The following is a 17,548-nucleotide window of genomic DNA, read 5'->3' as shown; positions in this document are numbered from 1 at the left end:
GTTCACCCCAAACTGATCACTGCCTACTTTACCTGATCGTCCATCAGCATGATCAACGGGAATCTGACAATGATAATAGGCCTTTCACGATCCCTTTCTAAAAATATTTGACTAAAAATACAAATGTACTTACTGTGACTGATGTGGTTGTCTCGCCTAACTGTATGTGTCAAAACCAAAGTTCTCTAAATCCCAATATCACAGACAGGCAGGAGGCAGACAGTTTACGGTTCTTTAATATCTTTCTTAGTATTTAAAGGTTACAGGATAAAAGCAACACAAAACATAAGGACATGCTCGGGAACACTCACACCACATGCACACTAGAGTCCATAGTTGTTTGGTATGGAGCATTCGTCGCGTCAGCATCGTGGTGTTCCGATGCCTTGTCATAGCAGGCCACTTCTGGAGAGGGTGGAGAAAGCTTAATCAGTAACATCATCAGGACCGGCTTGAGCTTTGTGCCCCCCCCTCAATCTCGCTTAGGGGGGCCCCCTACATATTCTTAGTTTTTTTTTTACTCCCTTTCATGGTATCCAATTGGTAGTTACAGTCTTGTGTCATCGCTGCATCTCCAGTACGAAAGGCGAAGGTCAAGAGCCATGAGTCCTCCGAAACACGACCCAACCAAGCCGCACTGCTTCTTGACACAATGCCAGCTTAACCCGGAAGCCAGCCACACCAATGTGCCAGAGGAAACACTGTACACCTGGCGACGGTGTCACCGTGCATGCGCCTGGCCCGCCACAGGAGTCGCTAGAGCGCAATGGGACAAGGACATCCCTGTCGGCCAAACCCTCCCCTAACCTAGACGACGCTGGGCCAAATGTGACCAGCCCCATAGGTCTCGCGGCCGACTGCGACAGAGCCTGGACTTGAACCAGGATCTCTAGTGGCACAGCTAGAAACTGTGATGCCGTGCCTTAGACTACCACTGCACCACTCGGGAGGCCCAAGCTTTTTTAAAGATGTCTGAACTGCTGATCGATATGCTATATTTCCATTGATGAACTTAACAGCACTATATATAGCATTTTCAACGCTATTCTATCTGCCCCCCACTCCATTCCTGATGTTCAATATTTTCTTTCCTTTGACAACTACTCTGTTAATATGCACTGCCCATGTCATTCAAGTGTCAAACGAGACCCCCAGGAACCTAAACACTACCACCCTCTCCTGATTCCTTCCATGCAACTTCAAGCATATTTCCTCCCCAACCTTCCTTCTAGAAAAAAAAGTATGTTTTCTCAACTGAAAACTTGAAGCCCTACCTGAGGGACCACTGCTAAACTTAACTATTGCTTCTTGAACTCTCCTGACTGTATGGGTAATATTTCTCACTCTCTTCCACAGTTCCCCGGCATCTGCAAACAATGACCTCTCAATATCAGGTCTCACCTGGGTGAATATATATCATCAATCATAATGGAAAACAACAAAGGACTAAAGACACTTCCCTGGGGAGTACCATTATCTACCTCATAGCTTTCTGACATAGAGATCCCCACCATCACTTGTATTGGTCGCCCAAAAAGAAAATCCTTTATCCAGTTAAAAACCCTTCCTCCAACCCCCATGATATCCAGCTTGATATGTAGGCCTTCCTTTCACATCATATCATAGGCCTTCTCTACATTGAAGAAAACAGCTACCACCACCTCCATATTATTTGCCTGTGCCTTCCATATGATTGACTCAAGGCACAGTACAGGATCCATTGTTCCCCTGCCTTTTCTGAACCCATTTTAATCTGGTGAAATTAGTCCTCCACTCTCCAGAAAGTAAGTCAGCCATTCTGTTATCATCCTTTCCATAAGTTTACATACGTATGATGTCAACGCTATCGGCCTATAGCTTGGTTTCCGTATCGGCACCACTACAGCCTGCTTCCAACTTCCAGGCAGTTTCTCTTCCTGCCACACCTTATTGTAAAGGTCCGATACTTTCCCCATTGAGATACTACCCCAGCTTTAGCTAATGCTCTCTTAATCTCAGCCAATGTAAAAGGTGCATTCAATGCATCCCCCGCCATCTCTCTCTGATCCAGGAGCCCCAGATGTTCTCCTCTGACCCTCTCTCTTCCACGCTGCCCCTCTTTTGTCAGATTATTTGAGCTGTGCACCTTCAAAAATGCCTGCGCTAACATCTCTGCCTTCATGTCTCACTGCAACGATCTCCCCACTTTTCAGCACAGGGAGATCCCAATCTCGTCTGACCCCACTCATCCTCTTAATCATCCACCATACCTCTCCCACAGGAGTGGTCCTGCCTATGTTTCCACAGAACCAGCACCAACACTCCCTCTTAGCTGTCCTAATGATCATCCTTACTACTGCTTGTGCGTGTTGATACTGAATCAGATGCTGGTAGTTATGGGACCTTGTCAACATTCTGAAAGCCCTGTTCCTACTCTTCACAGCATCTGTACACTTTCCACCAGGGAACTGCATTACTCTTTCTCCCCCGTACCCATAGGAATCACCAGCCTTGCAGTCCCTTCTATTGCTCCTTTTACTACATCATTCACTGTTTCTATATCTGAAATGAGATCAACCTGAGAGTAATTTCTAATTTCCTTAATTTTGTGGCTAGTCAAATACTTTCTGTGGCACACATCAGAGTCAAATACTTTCTATAGAACAAACTTCACATCAGGATAGGCAACCGAAATTAATCATTCATGTATGTGTGTTATATTAAACATAGAGGAGGGAGTAAAATGTTGGCAAGCAATAAATATTTCAGAACAAATACTAGTCGAATATGACGAATTTTGGCAACGCGATGTATTTATAGACTCATACACTTGAAACAAATTGTCAAACCGAAAACTGCAGACATTACTAGCACCTCCCCGTGATCAAACCGCCATAAAAAAAAAAATGAAACGCAGCCTAACATGATCATTGACAGCTGCCTTGAAGGACACAAATAACAAATGCTTTCAGCTACTAAAATCAGTGAAATGTAGGCTAAACTGACAACGGAGTGAAGAGCAGAAATCTCAACTAGCAAGCAAGTCGCTGCAACGAAGAATTAAGTGTGTGCGCGTTCACGCGAAAGGGGGGGGGGTAATTCTGGCAGGGGGGATATTTAACACCTTTATGCCACTATAAACCACACGTTTACATACCTGCTTGAGTTTCAGCGCCTTCTCACACTGTTTAGTATTGATACGACCCAACACCAAACTTCCATCACAAAGAACTTTAGCAGACTCAACCTCTCCTACTTTTCTCTCCAAATCCCTAATCATCGTGATCGGACTCACCGCAGTGACCCCACCCTTGTCCTTACATTTCACCAACACCATGAACTCCACTTATCTCGGTACAACACTGCGAACCGAACATCCCTCATCACTACTCTCCTCCGACAAGAACCTCAACGGCTCCTCAGACGTCCTCTTCTTAACATTTACTCTCACGACTCCACCACTACACTCCATCCCGTCTTCCTCAACTCCTAACCCCCCTACGTTTCCAGCCATCTCTGCGCCAGTCACAGCCCAGTGTTGCCCAACCACCTCCACAGGATTTCACGCTACAAACCACTTTCATGTTCGTTAAAACTTCGGCAACTAGTCATAACACTGAACTGAATTTTGAGGGCTGCCTTTGCGCAGTGGCACCTCATTAATCTTAAGGCTTGGACACTTGTTTTCCTCCAATTTTCGCCTAAAATGACATAACCAAATCTAACTGCCTGTAGCTCAGGACCTGAATCAAGGATATGCATATTGTTGATACCATTTGAAAGAAACCCTTTGAAGTTTGAAATTAATGTACAATATAACACATTAGATCTGGTAAAAGATAATACAATGAAAAAAACCATTTTTTTTGTTCCATCATCTTTGAAATGCAAGAGAAAGGCCATAATGTGTTATTCCAGTTTAGGCACAATTTAGATTTTGGCCACTAGACAGCAGCAGTGTATGTGCAACGTTTTAGACTGATCCAATGAACCATTGTATTTCTGTTCAACATGTATCAAGTCTGCCCAAATGGTTTATTAACTGTGCACTCTCAAATAGCATGGTATTCTTTCACTGTAATAGCTACTGTAAATTAGATAGTGCAGTTAGATTATCAAGAATTTAAGCTTTCTTCCCATATCAGATATGTCTATTTCCTGGCAATCTCATGATAATCACATTAGCGCACCCGTCCCGCGGGGGGGACGACATCGATCTTGTAGAGGTTACCGGGGTGCGGCTCAGGTCCCTAACACTCATTCACACAAAACAAAAGGGGGTTAACCAATTCAAAACCAGTCACATAAGTAAACCAAAACCCAACACACAATAATATTAAAGCACTTAAGTAAATCAATTCAAAATAAAGCACGAGGGAAAAGGACTAAATAGAACCATAGGCACACGTGACATATGGACTAAGTCCCTCTGCAAATGAGCATGTACTAAAGGACTCAAATGTAAAAATTCTTAGTGTCAGACTGACCTTTAAAATATACTGCTCAAAAAAATAAAGGGAACACTTAAACAACACAATGTAACTCCAAGTCAATCACACTTCTGTGAAATCAAACTGTCCACTTAGGAAGCAACACTGATTGACAATAAATTTCACATGCTGTGCAAATGGAATAGACAACAGGTGGAAATTATAGGCAATTAGCAAGACACCCCCAATAAAGGAGTGGTTCTGCAGGTGGTGACCACAGACCAATTCTCAGTTCCTATGCTTCCTGGCTGATGTTTTGGTCACTTTTGAATGCTGGCGGTGCTTTCACTCTAGTGGTAGCATGAGACGGAGTCTACAACCCACACAAGTGGCTCAGGTAGTGCAGCTCATCCAGGATGGCACATCAATGCGAGCTGTGGCAAGAAGGTTTGCTGTGTCTGTCAGCGTAGTGTCCAGAGCATGGAGGCGCTACCAGGAGACAGGCCAGTACATCAGGAGACGTGGAGGAGGCCGTAGGAGGGCAACAACACAGCAGCAGGACCGCTACCTCCGCCTTTGTGCAAGGAGGAGCAGGAAGAGCACTGCCAGAGCCCTGCAAAATGACCTCCAGCAGGCCACAAATGTGCATGTGTCTGCTCAAACGGTCAGAAACAGACTCCATGAGGGTGGTATGAGGGCCCGACGTCCACAGGTGGGGGTTGTGCTTACAGGCCAACCCCGTGCAGGACGTTTGGCATTTGCCAGAGAACACCAAGATTGGCAAATTCGCCACTGGCGCCCTGTGCTCTTCACAGATGAAAGCAGGTTCACACTGAGCACATGTGACAGACGTGACAGAGTCTGGAAACGCCGTGGAGAACGTTCTGCTGCCTGCAACATCCTCCAGCATGACCGGTTTGGCGGTGGGTCAGTCATGGTGTGGGGTGGCATTTCTTTGGGGGCCGCACAGCCCTCCATGTGCTCGCCAGAGGTAGCCTGACTGCCATTAGGTACCGAGATGAGATCCTCAGACCCCTTGTGAGACCATATGCTGGTGCGGTTGGCCCTGGGTTCCTCCTAATGCAAGACAATGCTAGACCTCATGTGGCTGGAGTGTGTCAGCAGTTCCTGCAAGAGGAAGGCATTGATGCTATGGACTGGCCCGCCCGTTCCCCAGACCTGAATCCAATTGAGCACATCTGGGACATCATGTCTCGCTCCATCCACCAACGCCACGTTGCACCACAGACTGTCCAGGAGTTGGCGGATGCTTTAGTCCAGGTCTGGGAGGAGATCCCTCAGGAGACCATCCGCCACCTCATCAGGAGCATGCCCAGGCGTTGTAGGGAGGTCATACAGGCACGTGGAGGCCACACACACTATTGAGCCTCATTTTTACTTGTTTTAAGGACATTACATCAAAGTTGGATCAGCCTGTAGTGTTGTTTTCCACTTTAATTTTGAGTGTGACTCCAAATCCAGACCTCCATGGGTTGATAAATTGGATTTCCATTGATTATTTTTGTGTGATTTTGTTGTCAGCACATTCAACTATGTAAAGAAAAAAGTATTTAATAAGATTATTTCTTTCATTCAGATCTAGGATGTGTTGTTTAAGTGTTCCCTTTATTTTTTTGAGCAGTATACTTTTTTCTTTACATAGTTGAAAGTGCTGACAACAAAATCACACAAAAATAATCAATGGAAATCCAATTTATCAACCCATGGAGGTCTGGATTTGGAGTCACACTCAAAATTAAAGTGGAAAACCACACTACAGGCTGATCCAACTTTGATGTATTGTCCTTAAAACAAGTCAAAATGAGGCTCAGTAGTGTGTGTGGCCTCCACGTGCCTGTATGACCTCCCTACAACGCCTGGGCATGCTCCTGATGAGGTGGCGGATAGTCTCCTGAGGGATCTCCTCCCAGACCTGGACTAAAGCATCCGCCAACTCCTGGACAGTCTGTGGTGCAACGTGGCGTTGGTGGATGGAGCGAGACATGATGTCCCAGATGTGCTCAATTGGATTCAGGTCTGGGGAACGGGCGGGCCAGTCCATAGCATCAATGCCTTCCTCTTGCAGGAACTGCTGACACACTCCAGCCACATGAGGGAGGTCAAGCATTGTCTTGCATTAGGAGGAACCCAGGGCCAACCGCACCAGCATATGGTCTCACAAGGGGTCTGAGGATCTCATCTCGGTACCTAATGGCAGTCAGGCTACCTCTGGCGAGCACATGGAGGGCTGTGCGAGCTCCGAAAGAAACGCCATCCCACACCATGACTGACTCACCGCCAAACCGGTCATGCTGGAGGATGTTGCAGGCAGCAGAACGTTCTCCACAGCGTCTCCAGACTCTGTAAAGTCTGTCACGTGCTCAGTGTGAACCTGCTTTCATCTGTGAAGAGCACAGGGCGCCAGTGGCGAATTTGCCAATCTTGGTGTTCTCTGGCAAATGCCAAACGTCCTGCACGGTGTTGGGCTGTAAGCACAACCCCCACCTGTGGACGTCGGGCCCTCATACCACCCTCATGGAGTCTGCTTCTGACCGTTTGAGCAGACACATGCACATTTGTGGCCTGCTGGAGGTCATTTTGCAGGGCTCTGGCAGTGCTTCTCCTGCTCCTCCTTGCACAAAGGCTGAGGTAGCGGTCCTGCTGCTGGGTTGTTGCCCTCCTACGGCCTCCTCCACGTCTCCTGATGTACTGGCCTGTCTCCTGGTAGCGCCTCCATCCTCTGGACACTACGCTGACAGACACAGCAAACCTTCTTGCCACAGCTCGCATTGATGTGCCATCCTGGATGAGCTGCACTACCTGAGCCACTTGTGTGGGTTGTAGACTCCGTCTCATGCTACCACTAGAGTGAAAGCACCGCCAGCATTCAAAGTGACCAAAACATCAGCCAGGAAGCATAGGAACTGAGAAGTGGTCTGTGGTCCCCACCTGCAGAACCACTCCTTTATTGGGGGTGTCTTGCTAATTGCCTATAATTTCCACCTGTTGTCTATTCCATTTGCACAACAGCATGTGAAATGTATTGTCAATCATTGTTGCTTCCTAAATGGACAGTTTGAGTTCACAGAAGTGTGATTGACTTGGAGTTACATTGTGTTGTTTAAGTGTTCCCTTTATTTTTTTGAGCAGTGTATTTAATAAGATTATTTAATTCATTCAGATCTAGGATGTGTTATTTTAGTGTTCCCTTTATTTTTTTGAGCAGTGTATAATTGCCCATGTAAACCAGCATAAAAGGTCTCTGGCCCGTTTGGATTTTCATCCAAAATGAAAATGTCCATTTGAATATACCCTCCATGATCCACTGCCTTAGTCCCTTCCCTTAAATAAAAATGTTATGGGCACCATTCTCAAATAGCATAGAAAAGTTGCCCGACTGATAAACATATTATGCTGATCAGTGCTACAGTGACCACGAGATCAGCAGATTTGCCAGAGTATAGCAATGATTCTACAGGAGCCATTTTGTCTAACAGGTAGGCATACCAAGGTTGATGTAATGATGGCCTACTGCCTCCAGAATTAGCTCACTTAATCCACTAAAAGGATTTAAAGTGGACAAATTGTAAAGCTTTTCATTTTGTACTTGCAAATGTTTGATAATTTAATCAAATAAACAATTTCACTAATGGCTTTGGAAGTCAGCTGATGTACAGCTGAAAAAGGGTAGGGAAACAGTCACAGGACAATAAAGGGTACCACATATAACCACTAGATGGCAATACCCCACATATCCAAACCGCCAACTCTAATCACATTCTCCAACACCTTGTGGCACATCTGACAAGTTTTACAAAATGTCTTCATAGACTAATCAATAAAATAACAAGATTCTTAGCTCGTCATGTGGCAAATGAAAGGTAACGAAAAAAAAAAAAAAAAAAAAAAAAAAGAGGGCACAATACTTTGCATCGAGTGGCTATCTTCTGTCAACTTCCTACAAGCTTTTTGAAAACGTCTGGACTGAGGAAAAATACAATAAGATCAATCACACAATGTCATAATATAGGACAGGTTATATCTTTGTAACTAGAAGTAACCCAATGCCACTTATCAATTGTGTAGGCAGTTAAACACATGAAACCATGTCAGGTAGTGTACATTACAGGTGTGATCGAGTAAGAGCGGACTCAGGAGACAGGGTTGTGTCTTTCGTACACTTTATTGTCAACACTTGACAGAGGGAGGTACAGCAGGTGCATATCAGGGACAAGAAGCTGTTTACTTCTTGGTGGTCTCCTCCTCCTTTGACAGGGTCTTGATGATCTCCTCTTTCTTTGCTGCCAGGCGCTCCTCTCTGCGCTTACGGGCCTCCTTTGTCTTGGAACGACGGGCCTCAGCCTGGTCACTGTAGAGAGAAAAGTGGTCAAACAATGCTGTAACTTGTTTTTTGGTTGAAAACAAATGTACATCTTAGCAGCTATAAACACTCCCATATAAATATCTGCTTTTAAGTGCTCATCAGCTCAGTTCCTTCTCCACTCTACAAAACATTTCGGCATAGAAAAGTCTTAAGGCAGATGGGAGATGGTTTTAGACGTACCACAGAAGCTTCTTGCGGGCCTTGTCTGCCTTCAGCTTGTGGATGTGCTCCATGAGGATACGCTTGTTCTTGAACACATTACCCTTCACCTTAAGGTAGAGGCTGTGGTACCTGCGGGAAGGAAAGGGGCAAAACAAGAATAGTAAATCAATCTACAATACATGCTTTAAACAATTCAATAAATACAAAATGAATAATTTAGCAACTCATGAGCTACATTTGAATTTCCTTCCTAAATCAAATAAGAATTTGAAGAAGGGTTAATCAGATAGCCAAGAGAAACATGACATCACAAATTTCAGCAAAGTTTGCGAAACCATTCTCAGGGAATCATCATTTTTTACCACTATAACTCTGGGTTGTTAGCCATTATAGCTAGCTAGTTCAGCCTAGGCTAGTAGAGTTAGCTAATTCAACATAATCCATGTGTAACAGACATCCTTGAAATGGACCCAATAGGAGTTGCTATGCCTTGTGAATCTTTATACTCGAGGGTGGATGTGGAGAACTTACATGTGCCTGTCAATCTTATGGGACTCCCTGTAGCGACGGAGAAGACGACGCAGGATTCTCATGCGACGCATCCAGGACAGCTTCTCTGGCATACGGGCATTGGCTGTACCCTTTCTCTTACCTGGTAGGGTGGGCAGAGGAGAGGATGGTGTTAGGCCTGAGATAGTAATACTATACCCAAAAATTCAGTATCCTGTTTTCAATACAAAACAGTTAAGTAAATAAAATGACTACCTGATTGGCTTATCGCCATCACTAGTTGATATAGCTATGAGATGTAGGACAGCATTCACTCACCAATTCCTGTGTGCCTTCCCTTGCGACGTGCCAGCGTGTTCTTGCGGCAGCGGGCGCGAGAGTGCACCGTGACAGGCTTGCGGATGATAAGACCATCCTTTACCAGTTTACGGATCTGCTGGCCTGGGGGGGGGGGGCAGAAAATATGGGTTCGACAAGGCAGATGAATTTACAGCAACAAATCAATATTCAGTCACCTACTGTGTAGATTACGCACACGCTACATTAACTACATCAAACAATACCAAAATAACGTGCTAAAAGACAGATTGACTGAATCCTTACGGGAGTTGGCGTTAGCAATCTCATTGGTCTCGTTGGGGTCCAGCCATACCTTCTTCTTGCCACAGCGCAGGACGCTGGAGGCAAGCCTCTTTTGAAGCCTGAGCATGCTGGGTTAGAGATGAAGAGTTAGCTAACGCATTACAATTTTTTTAACGCATAATTGTATGTTGCTAACAATATAACTTAAATGTGTGTAGTGTGACCATGGGTGAATCAGATAGCCAAGAGAAACGTGACATCACAGATTTCAGCATAGTTTGCGAAACCATTCTCAGAATCATCATATTAACCATTTATCCAATAACTCCGGGTTGATTGTTAGCCATTATTGCTAAGTTAGTTCGATGCTGATGATTAACGTTACCTTGGTTGCAACTGGGCTAACGTAACGCGACGTTACTATGTTACTGTTCTTAGAAAGTGACATATTTGACACAGAATTTTACAAGACACAAGTAACCAGTTTGCTAATATAAACAGGGAACATTAGTCAAAATCGTGAGACCAGTGTCCAGGTAGGTGTATGTAGCTAACATTACTACTATAGATGGCCAATGTGGTAGACCAAATTTGATAGCAGCGTAGCTAGTTAGCCTGTCTAATGGCAACTTTCAGATATGGAACATGGATATCGTTGATACTAACAATAAGGGAATCCGTTTTTTTTTAAACGATCATAATCTATTCAGCTATGTTACAGAGGTTTAACTCGCATTTGTTTAACGTTAGGCCTGAATTTCTCGTCTCAGAATTATTGGTTGACAACATGGCATCCCTGGCTTGGTACATCGTGCGGCACATTTACACATGAAATGTAGGTTTTCCAAAATAAAATATGTCAAGGGACTTAGACGGTACGGTCGCGTAAACTTTAGGGGAACCTTAGTAAACGTTTAATGGGCAATTCATTTGTATTTTATTAAATATATGAGAATTTAGACTCACACAAAGTCTGTATGCTTACCTCATGGCTGCTATTGCAATAGAAAAAGGAAGGGTTACGAGACGGACAGGGCCCTACCATTAAAGCTACAGGAGAATCCAAAATGAGATAATACACCAGTTATTTTGTGAAATAAACGAAATACAAATGATATTTTTTCATGTGAAGAGTTAGTATAAAAATACTAATTGGTGTTAAAAAACTAAGTTAGAAAGAGCGATATTGTCTGAAATCATAAGATAAAGTGTATAGAAAATATGTTCTCCCCTTATCTGGGAATAATAGTATATTCCAAAGGTGGGGAGCGATTTCGCACGGCATTGTGGGTTGAAACAAGCAGAATGCAACTCACTACTCCGCCACAGGAGAGCAATGTTGAAGCCAGACAGCTGACACTGACAGACGGAAAGTTTCTGTAAGGCTACGTTTAGACAAGCAGACCAATAATTCTATTGTTGGTCTTTTGACCAATCAGATCACCTCTGAAAAAGATATGTGAAAATATCTGATGTTAAGCATTTACTTTTACTAAAGTATGGCAATTGAGTAATTGTCCCATCACTGTACTTAAGTACATTTAAACAAGATACTTTTAGACTTTTACTCAAGTAGTATTTTACTAGCTGACTTTTACTTGAGTCGTTTTCTATTAAGGCATCTTTACGTTTACACAAGTATGACAATGGAGTACTTTTTACACTACTTTGAAGGAGACCCTAAAGTTGAAGCCAAGTTTGTGTGACATGCATGCATTGTGTGATTTCCTCCATTATTTATTTAACTAGTCAAGTTAGTTAAGAAAAAATTATTTACAATTGAAGGCCTATTTTTTATAAATATAGGACAAAACACGCTTCACGATGAGACAACACTACATAAAGAGAGACCTAAGACAACAGCAAGCCAGCAACACATAACACAGCATGGCAGCAGCACAAAACATGGTACAAACATTATTGTGCACAGACAACAGCACAAAGGACAAGAAGGTAGAGACAACAATACATCACGCAAAGCACCCACAACTATTGAGTCTTTGAATGAAGAGATTGAGATAACTGTCCGGTTTGAGTGTTTGTTGCAGCTCGTTCCAGTCGCTAACTGCAGCGAACTGAAAAGAGGAGAGACACAGGGATGTGTGCTTTGGAGACCTTTAACAGAATGTGACTGGCAGAACGGGTGTTGTATGTGAAGGAGGAGGGCTGCAGTAGATATCTCAGATAGGGGGGAGTGAGGCCTAAGAGGGTTTTATAAATAAGCATCAACCAGTGGGTCTTGCGACGGGTATACAGAGATGACCAGTTTACAGAGGAGTATAGAGCGCAGTGATGTGTCCTATAAGGAGCATTGGTGGCAAATCTGATGGCCGAATGGTAAAGAACATCTAGCCGCTCGAGAGCACACTTACCTGCCGATCTCTAAATTATTTCTCCGTAATATAGCAATTATCTCTGAACTGAAAGAGATGGAGACCCGCACACTGTCGAGAAAAATAATACATCCACAATTGAGGCTTAAATGCAAAATAATTATTTTTATTAGAACATCACGGTGCCGAACAAAAATCATGAATGGAATGTGAAAACAAAACACAAACGTTTCAGCCTCAGGCCATCCTCAGTGTAAATCATCAGCAGCATGCACACCTGGCTACTATTTCAAGGATAATTGCATATGATCAAGCAAGGCAGTACATCAGAAAATCAGTATAAAGCACAACAGAATGCATGATCTAGATTATATACAAAATGTACAAATGCGGACTGAGAAATATCAATTGTTGCTGTTACATGTACCATGTGAACATTTCCTCTGAATAAATAACACAGGATTTGAATAGAGTATGGAGCTAAAGAAACCACTAGATGGGGATATCGATCACCAATAAGAGGCAATATACCAGCTACAGAAAACACTTCAATAACAATTCTTAATTCATTAAATCAAATCAAATGTTATTTGTCACATGCAGTGACAATTTTAGCATGTAAATCTTGGTGGGGCAAAAAAAAACAGTGGATGCATGCCAGCAAAGCCACTACAAAACACAACACCAGACCTGCTGATGGCGCTGACAGAGATGGTCGCCTCGCTTCGAGTACTTAGGAAACTATGTATTATTTCTTACATTGTTACACATGTGTGTATAAAGTAGTTGTTGTGGAATTGATTACTTGTTAGATATTACTGCATTTCAAGCATTTCGCTACACTCGCATTAACATCTGCTAACCAGGTGAAATAGACCAAATTATTAGGGTAAATAGACCAAATTATTAGGGTGAGGCAAATGGGCTACTAACATGATGACTGCTAGCTAAGATTTCTAAAGTATGATGTTGACATGATCAGTCCAGTCAAAGCTGCTGTACATATAACGTGATTTGACGTAATTTTATCTGTGGCCAATGACCTTGAGCCTTCTTGGATGGGCACTTCTAATCTAATTCTATGGCAGCTCCTAAGGGGCTAGAATTTTCTAGCTCTACCCTTAGACTTGGCGGTGATGTAGTGTCCCCATGAGTGACAGAACACTGACCCAATCACGGCGCAACGCTCCGTATTTTCTGCTGGCTTGCCCCACCACCACAGAAAGCACTGAGCTAGGCTGAAACACCTGCATTTTAGAGCTGCCTTACTGAAGAAAACAAAAAAGAGACAGTTTGTATGCAGCTTTTTTAACGCAATGATATATTTTTTTACATTCTTTGCAAAATGATATATGACACGTATTAATGCAAAAATAACATGCAAAACAGGCAAGCCCCCCCCCCCCCAAAAATGATATATCATGAATGACGGATCGCCACATATAACGTGATTTCATGTAAATACAACAGGTGTAGTAAACCTTACCGTGGAATGCTTACTTACAAGCCCTTAACCAATGCAGTTTTAAGAAAATAGAGTTAAGAAAATATTGACTAAATAAACTAAAGTAAAAAATTTAAAAAGTAACACAATAAAATTATCAGGGCACGAGGCGAGACCCAAATGCAGACACAGGAGGCAGATGGTTGGAGTCTTAGACGTTTATTGATCCAAAAAGGGGTAGGCAAGAGAATGGTCGTGGACAGGCAAAATGTCAAAACCAGTTCAGAGTCCAGGAGGTACAGAGTGGCAGGCAGGCTCGAGGTCAAGGCAGGCAGAATGGTCAGGCAGGCAGGTACAGAGTCCAGAAACAGGCAAGGGTCAAAACTGGGAGGACTAGCAAAAAGAGAATAGAAAAGGCAGGAGCACGGGAAAAACACACTGGTTGACTTGGACATACAAGACGAACTGGCACAGAGAGATAGGAAACACAGGGATAAATACACTGGGGAAAACAAGCGCCACCTGGAGGGGGTGGAGACAATCACAAGGACAGGTGAAACAGATCAGGGTGTGACAAAAATAGCAATAATGAGGCTATATACAGGGGGTACCAGTACTGAGTCAATGTGCGGGGTAGTCAAGGTAATTTGTACATGTAGGTAGGGGTAAAGTGACTATGCATAGATAATAAACAGCGAGTAGCAGCAGGGTAAAAACAAAGGGGGGGGGTCAATGCAAATGGTCTGGGTTGCCATTTGATTAATTGTTCAATTCTTCAGCAGTCTTATGGCTTGGGGGTAGAAACTATTGAGGAGCTTTTTGGACAAAGACTTGGCACTCCGGTACCACTTGCCGTGCAGTAGCAGAGAGAACAGTCTATGACTTGGGTTACTGGAGTCTTTGACCATTTTTTGGGCCTTCCTCTGACACCGCCTAGTATATAGGTCCTGGATGGCAGGAAACTTAGCCCCAGTGATGTACTGGCTGTACGCACTAACCTTTGTAGCGCCTTGCGGTCAGATGCAGAGCAGTTGCCATACCAACTGATGCAACCGGTCAGGATGCTCTCGATGGTACAGCTGTATAACTTTTTGAGGATCTGGAGACCCCAGGCAAATATTTTCAGTCTCTTGAGGGGGAAAAGACGTTGTCGTGCCCACGACTTTCTTGGTGTGTTTCGACCATGATAGTTTGATGTGATGTGGACACCAAGGAACTTGAAACTCTCGACCCGCTCCACTACAGCCCCGTCGATATGAATGGGGGCGTGTTTGGCCCATCTTTTCCTGTAGTCCACGGTCATCTCCTTTGTCTTGCTCACGCTGAGGGAGAGGTTGTTGTCCTGGCACCACATTGCCAGGTCTCTGACCTCCTCCCTATAGACTGTCTCATTGTTGTCGGTGATCAGGCCTACCACCTTTGTGTCATCAGAAAACTTAATGACGGTGTTTGAGTCGTGCATGGCCACGCGGTCGCGGGTGAACAGGGAGTACAGGAGGGGACTAAGCACGCACCCTTGAGGGGCCCCCATGTTGAGGATCAATGTGGCGGATGTGTTGTTGCCTATCCTTACCACCTGGTGGCAGCCCATCAAGAAGTCCAGGATCCAGTTGCAGAGGGAGGTGTTAGTCCCAGGGTGATTAGCTTAGTGATGAGCTTCAAGGGGACTATGGTGTTGAACGCTCAGCTGTAGTCAGCATTCTCACATAGGTGTTCCTTTTGTCCAGGTGGGAAATGGCAGTGTGGAGTGCAATTGAGATTGTTTCATCTGTGGATCTGTTGGGGTGGTATGCGAATTGGAGTGGGTCTAGGGTTTCCGGCATGATGGTGTTGATGTGAGCCATGACCAGCCTTTCAAAGCACTTCAATGCCAGATGGCTGGAGAGTTTTGAAATAGAACATCCACCTGCACTCTGTCTGGAAAAGACTAAGTTCAGGATTACCGCCCTACGTGAATGTTTTTCCTGCTCTATAGCACAGAAGGACATGGAGGAGATGGGGTGACCGGACTGAAGCCATTTTCCCATAAAACTTCTACCTGCAACTAGCCTCTGCCACAAGCTTTCGCCTTCAGGAGCGAAGCCAGGGAGCTAACCTGCTTGCTTTGTTCATGTTCAATTTGATCAAATCAAAATCAAATCAAATTGTATTAGTCACATGCGCTGACTACAACACCTTACAGTGAAATGCTTACTTACAAGCCCCTAACCAACAATGTAGTTTAAAAGATACGAATAAGAATAAGAAATAAAAGGAAAAATAGCGAGACTATATACAGGGGGTACCGGTACAGAGTCAATGTGCGGGAGCACCGGTTAGTCGAGGTAATTGAGGTAATATGTACATGTATGTAGAGTTATTAAAGTGACTATGCATAGATAATAACAGAGAGTAGCAGCTGCGTAAAAGTGCGTGTGTGTGGGGGGGGGGGCAATGTTCAATGTTCAGGAGTCTTATTGTTTAGGGGTAGAAGCTGTTTAGAAGCCTCTTGGACCTAGACTTGGCGCTCTGGTACTGCTTGCCGTGCGGTAGCAGAGAGAACAGTCTATGATTAGCGTGGCTGGAGTCTTTGATAATTTTTAGGGCCTTAAACATAAATGCCCTCCAAGCTATTCAGGCTACCCAACAGCATAGAATGCAACTGACATCTCTCTTCTTGATGAGAAGGCATGCCAAATGGGTTACTGGAGTAATTTGCTTGACCAAAAAATAACTGTATGACTTTAACACCTGCAGTGTCATCTGAATCAGGAATTGAATGGACAAACAGCTGGAGAGAAGGATCTCACCTGACTGCTAAGCCCTTCTGCAGCCCAATTGAATTAGTAAATTAAGCAATGAGGCACAAGGGGGTGTGGTATATGGCCAATATACCACGGTTAAGGACTGCTCTTACACACAACGCAATGCATAGTACCTCGATACACCCCATAGCAGTGGTATATTGGCCATATACCACAAACCTCCAAGTTGCCTTATTGTTATTATAAACTGGTTACAAATGTAAAAATAAATGTTTTGTCATACCTGTGCTATATGGTCTCATATACCACGGCTTTCAGCCAATCAGCATTCAAGGCTCGAACCATCCAGTTTATAAAAGCACATAACCTACATGTACACACTGCCACTCAGGACACACACACCGCAGAACTGCAGTGATAAAGGGACATTCCTTGCATGAGGACCTCACATAAATGCTTTACACTGGACAGAAGAAGGGGACGAAAACCAATCTACACTCAATACATACCTGTGTGTGTTTAAGATTCATGAAGCTCCCCCAATGAAGACATATTGAAGAAGACTACTTATTCAGACAGGATTTCCCCCTCTCTATTTTATTTTTGTATTCGTTCTTGCTACTACTATTTTTATAAAAAAAAGGGACATTTTCATTAGGCTTTTAAAGACATATTGATGGGAAAATCGATTTGTAAAAATGTAATATATACTGAAGTGAAGTTGATAAATACACAAAAAGGATGGTGGTCAGATTCAGTAAGAACATAGTAAGAAGTTCTAGATTAACCTAGCTAGCCACAGTACCTTCAAGACTGTTGGAAAAGCATTCCAGGTGAAGCTGGTTGAGAGAATGCCAAGAGTGTGCCAAGCTGTCATCAAGGCAAAGGGTGGCTACTTTGAAGAATCTCAAACATAAAATATAAAACAATATAAAACACTTTTTTGGTTACTACATGATTTCATAAGTGTTATTTCATAG

At 43.7% G+C, this 17,548-nt stretch overlaps 1 protein-coding gene, 1 long non-coding RNA gene and 2 other non-coding genes across 4 annotated transcripts; all 4 read right to left on the bottom strand.

Annotated features, from left to right (window-relative positions):
* Positions 1–218: 218 nt before the first annotated feature.
* On the bottom strand, positions 219–3,260 carry LOC115203031 (uncharacterized). Its single transcript, XR_003880110.1, has 2 exons — positions 3,137–3,260; positions 219–405 (listed from the first exon to the last, which is right to left on the bottom strand). It is a non-coding gene; the product is annotated as an uncharacterized LOC115203031 (long non-coding RNA).
* A 5,313-nt stretch (positions 3,261–8,573) lies between these two features.
* On the bottom strand, positions 8,574–11,052 carry LOC115197512 (60S ribosomal protein L19). Its single transcript, XM_029759131.1, has 6 exons — positions 11,033–11,052; positions 10,069–10,175; positions 9,784–9,906; positions 9,487–9,607; positions 8,974–9,084; positions 8,574–8,778 (listed from the first exon to the last, which is right to left on the bottom strand). The coding sequence occupies exons 1-6, from the start codon at positions 11,035–11,037 to the stop codon at positions 8,652–8,654; spliced, it is 594 nt and encodes a 197-aa protein (XP_029614991.1). The 5' UTR covers positions 11,038–11,052; the 3' UTR covers positions 8,574–8,651.
* On the bottom strand, positions 9,234–9,315 carry LOC115147517 (small nucleolar RNA SNORD53/SNORD92). The gene has a single exon (XR_003866378.1). It is a non-coding gene; the product is annotated as a small nucleolar RNA SNORD53/SNORD92 (small nucleolar RNA).
* Positions 10,278–10,357, bottom strand: LOC115147510 (small nucleolar RNA SNORD53/SNORD92). Its single transcript, XR_003866377.1, has one exon. It is a non-coding gene; the product is annotated as a small nucleolar RNA SNORD53/SNORD92 (small nucleolar RNA).
* Positions 11,053–17,548: the final 6,496 nt, after the last annotated feature.

This window comes from Salmo trutta, chromosome 1 (genome assembly GCF_901001165.1).
Source record: "Salmo trutta chromosome 1, fSalTru1.1, whole genome shotgun sequence".
In the NCBI taxonomy this organism is placed as follows: Eukaryota; Metazoa; Chordata; class Actinopteri; order Salmoniformes; family Salmonidae; genus Salmo; species Salmo trutta.
Note: the sequence above shows the minus strand (reverse complement) of the source record. Positions and strands in the feature narration are given on the sequence as shown.

Bases quoted from the DNA above. Each gene is read 5' to 3' on its own strand.
- LOC115197512 (XM_029759131.1), bottom strand. The intron at 9,907-10,068 runs GTAAGGATTCAG...CCCCCCCCCCAG, and splicing joins GATTGCTAACGCCAACTCCC to GCCAGCAGATCCGTAAACTG. The intron at 8,779-8,973 runs GTACGTCTAAAA...TTCTCTCTACAG, and splicing joins GCCCGCAAGAAGCTTCTGTG to TGACCAGGCTGAGGCCCGTC.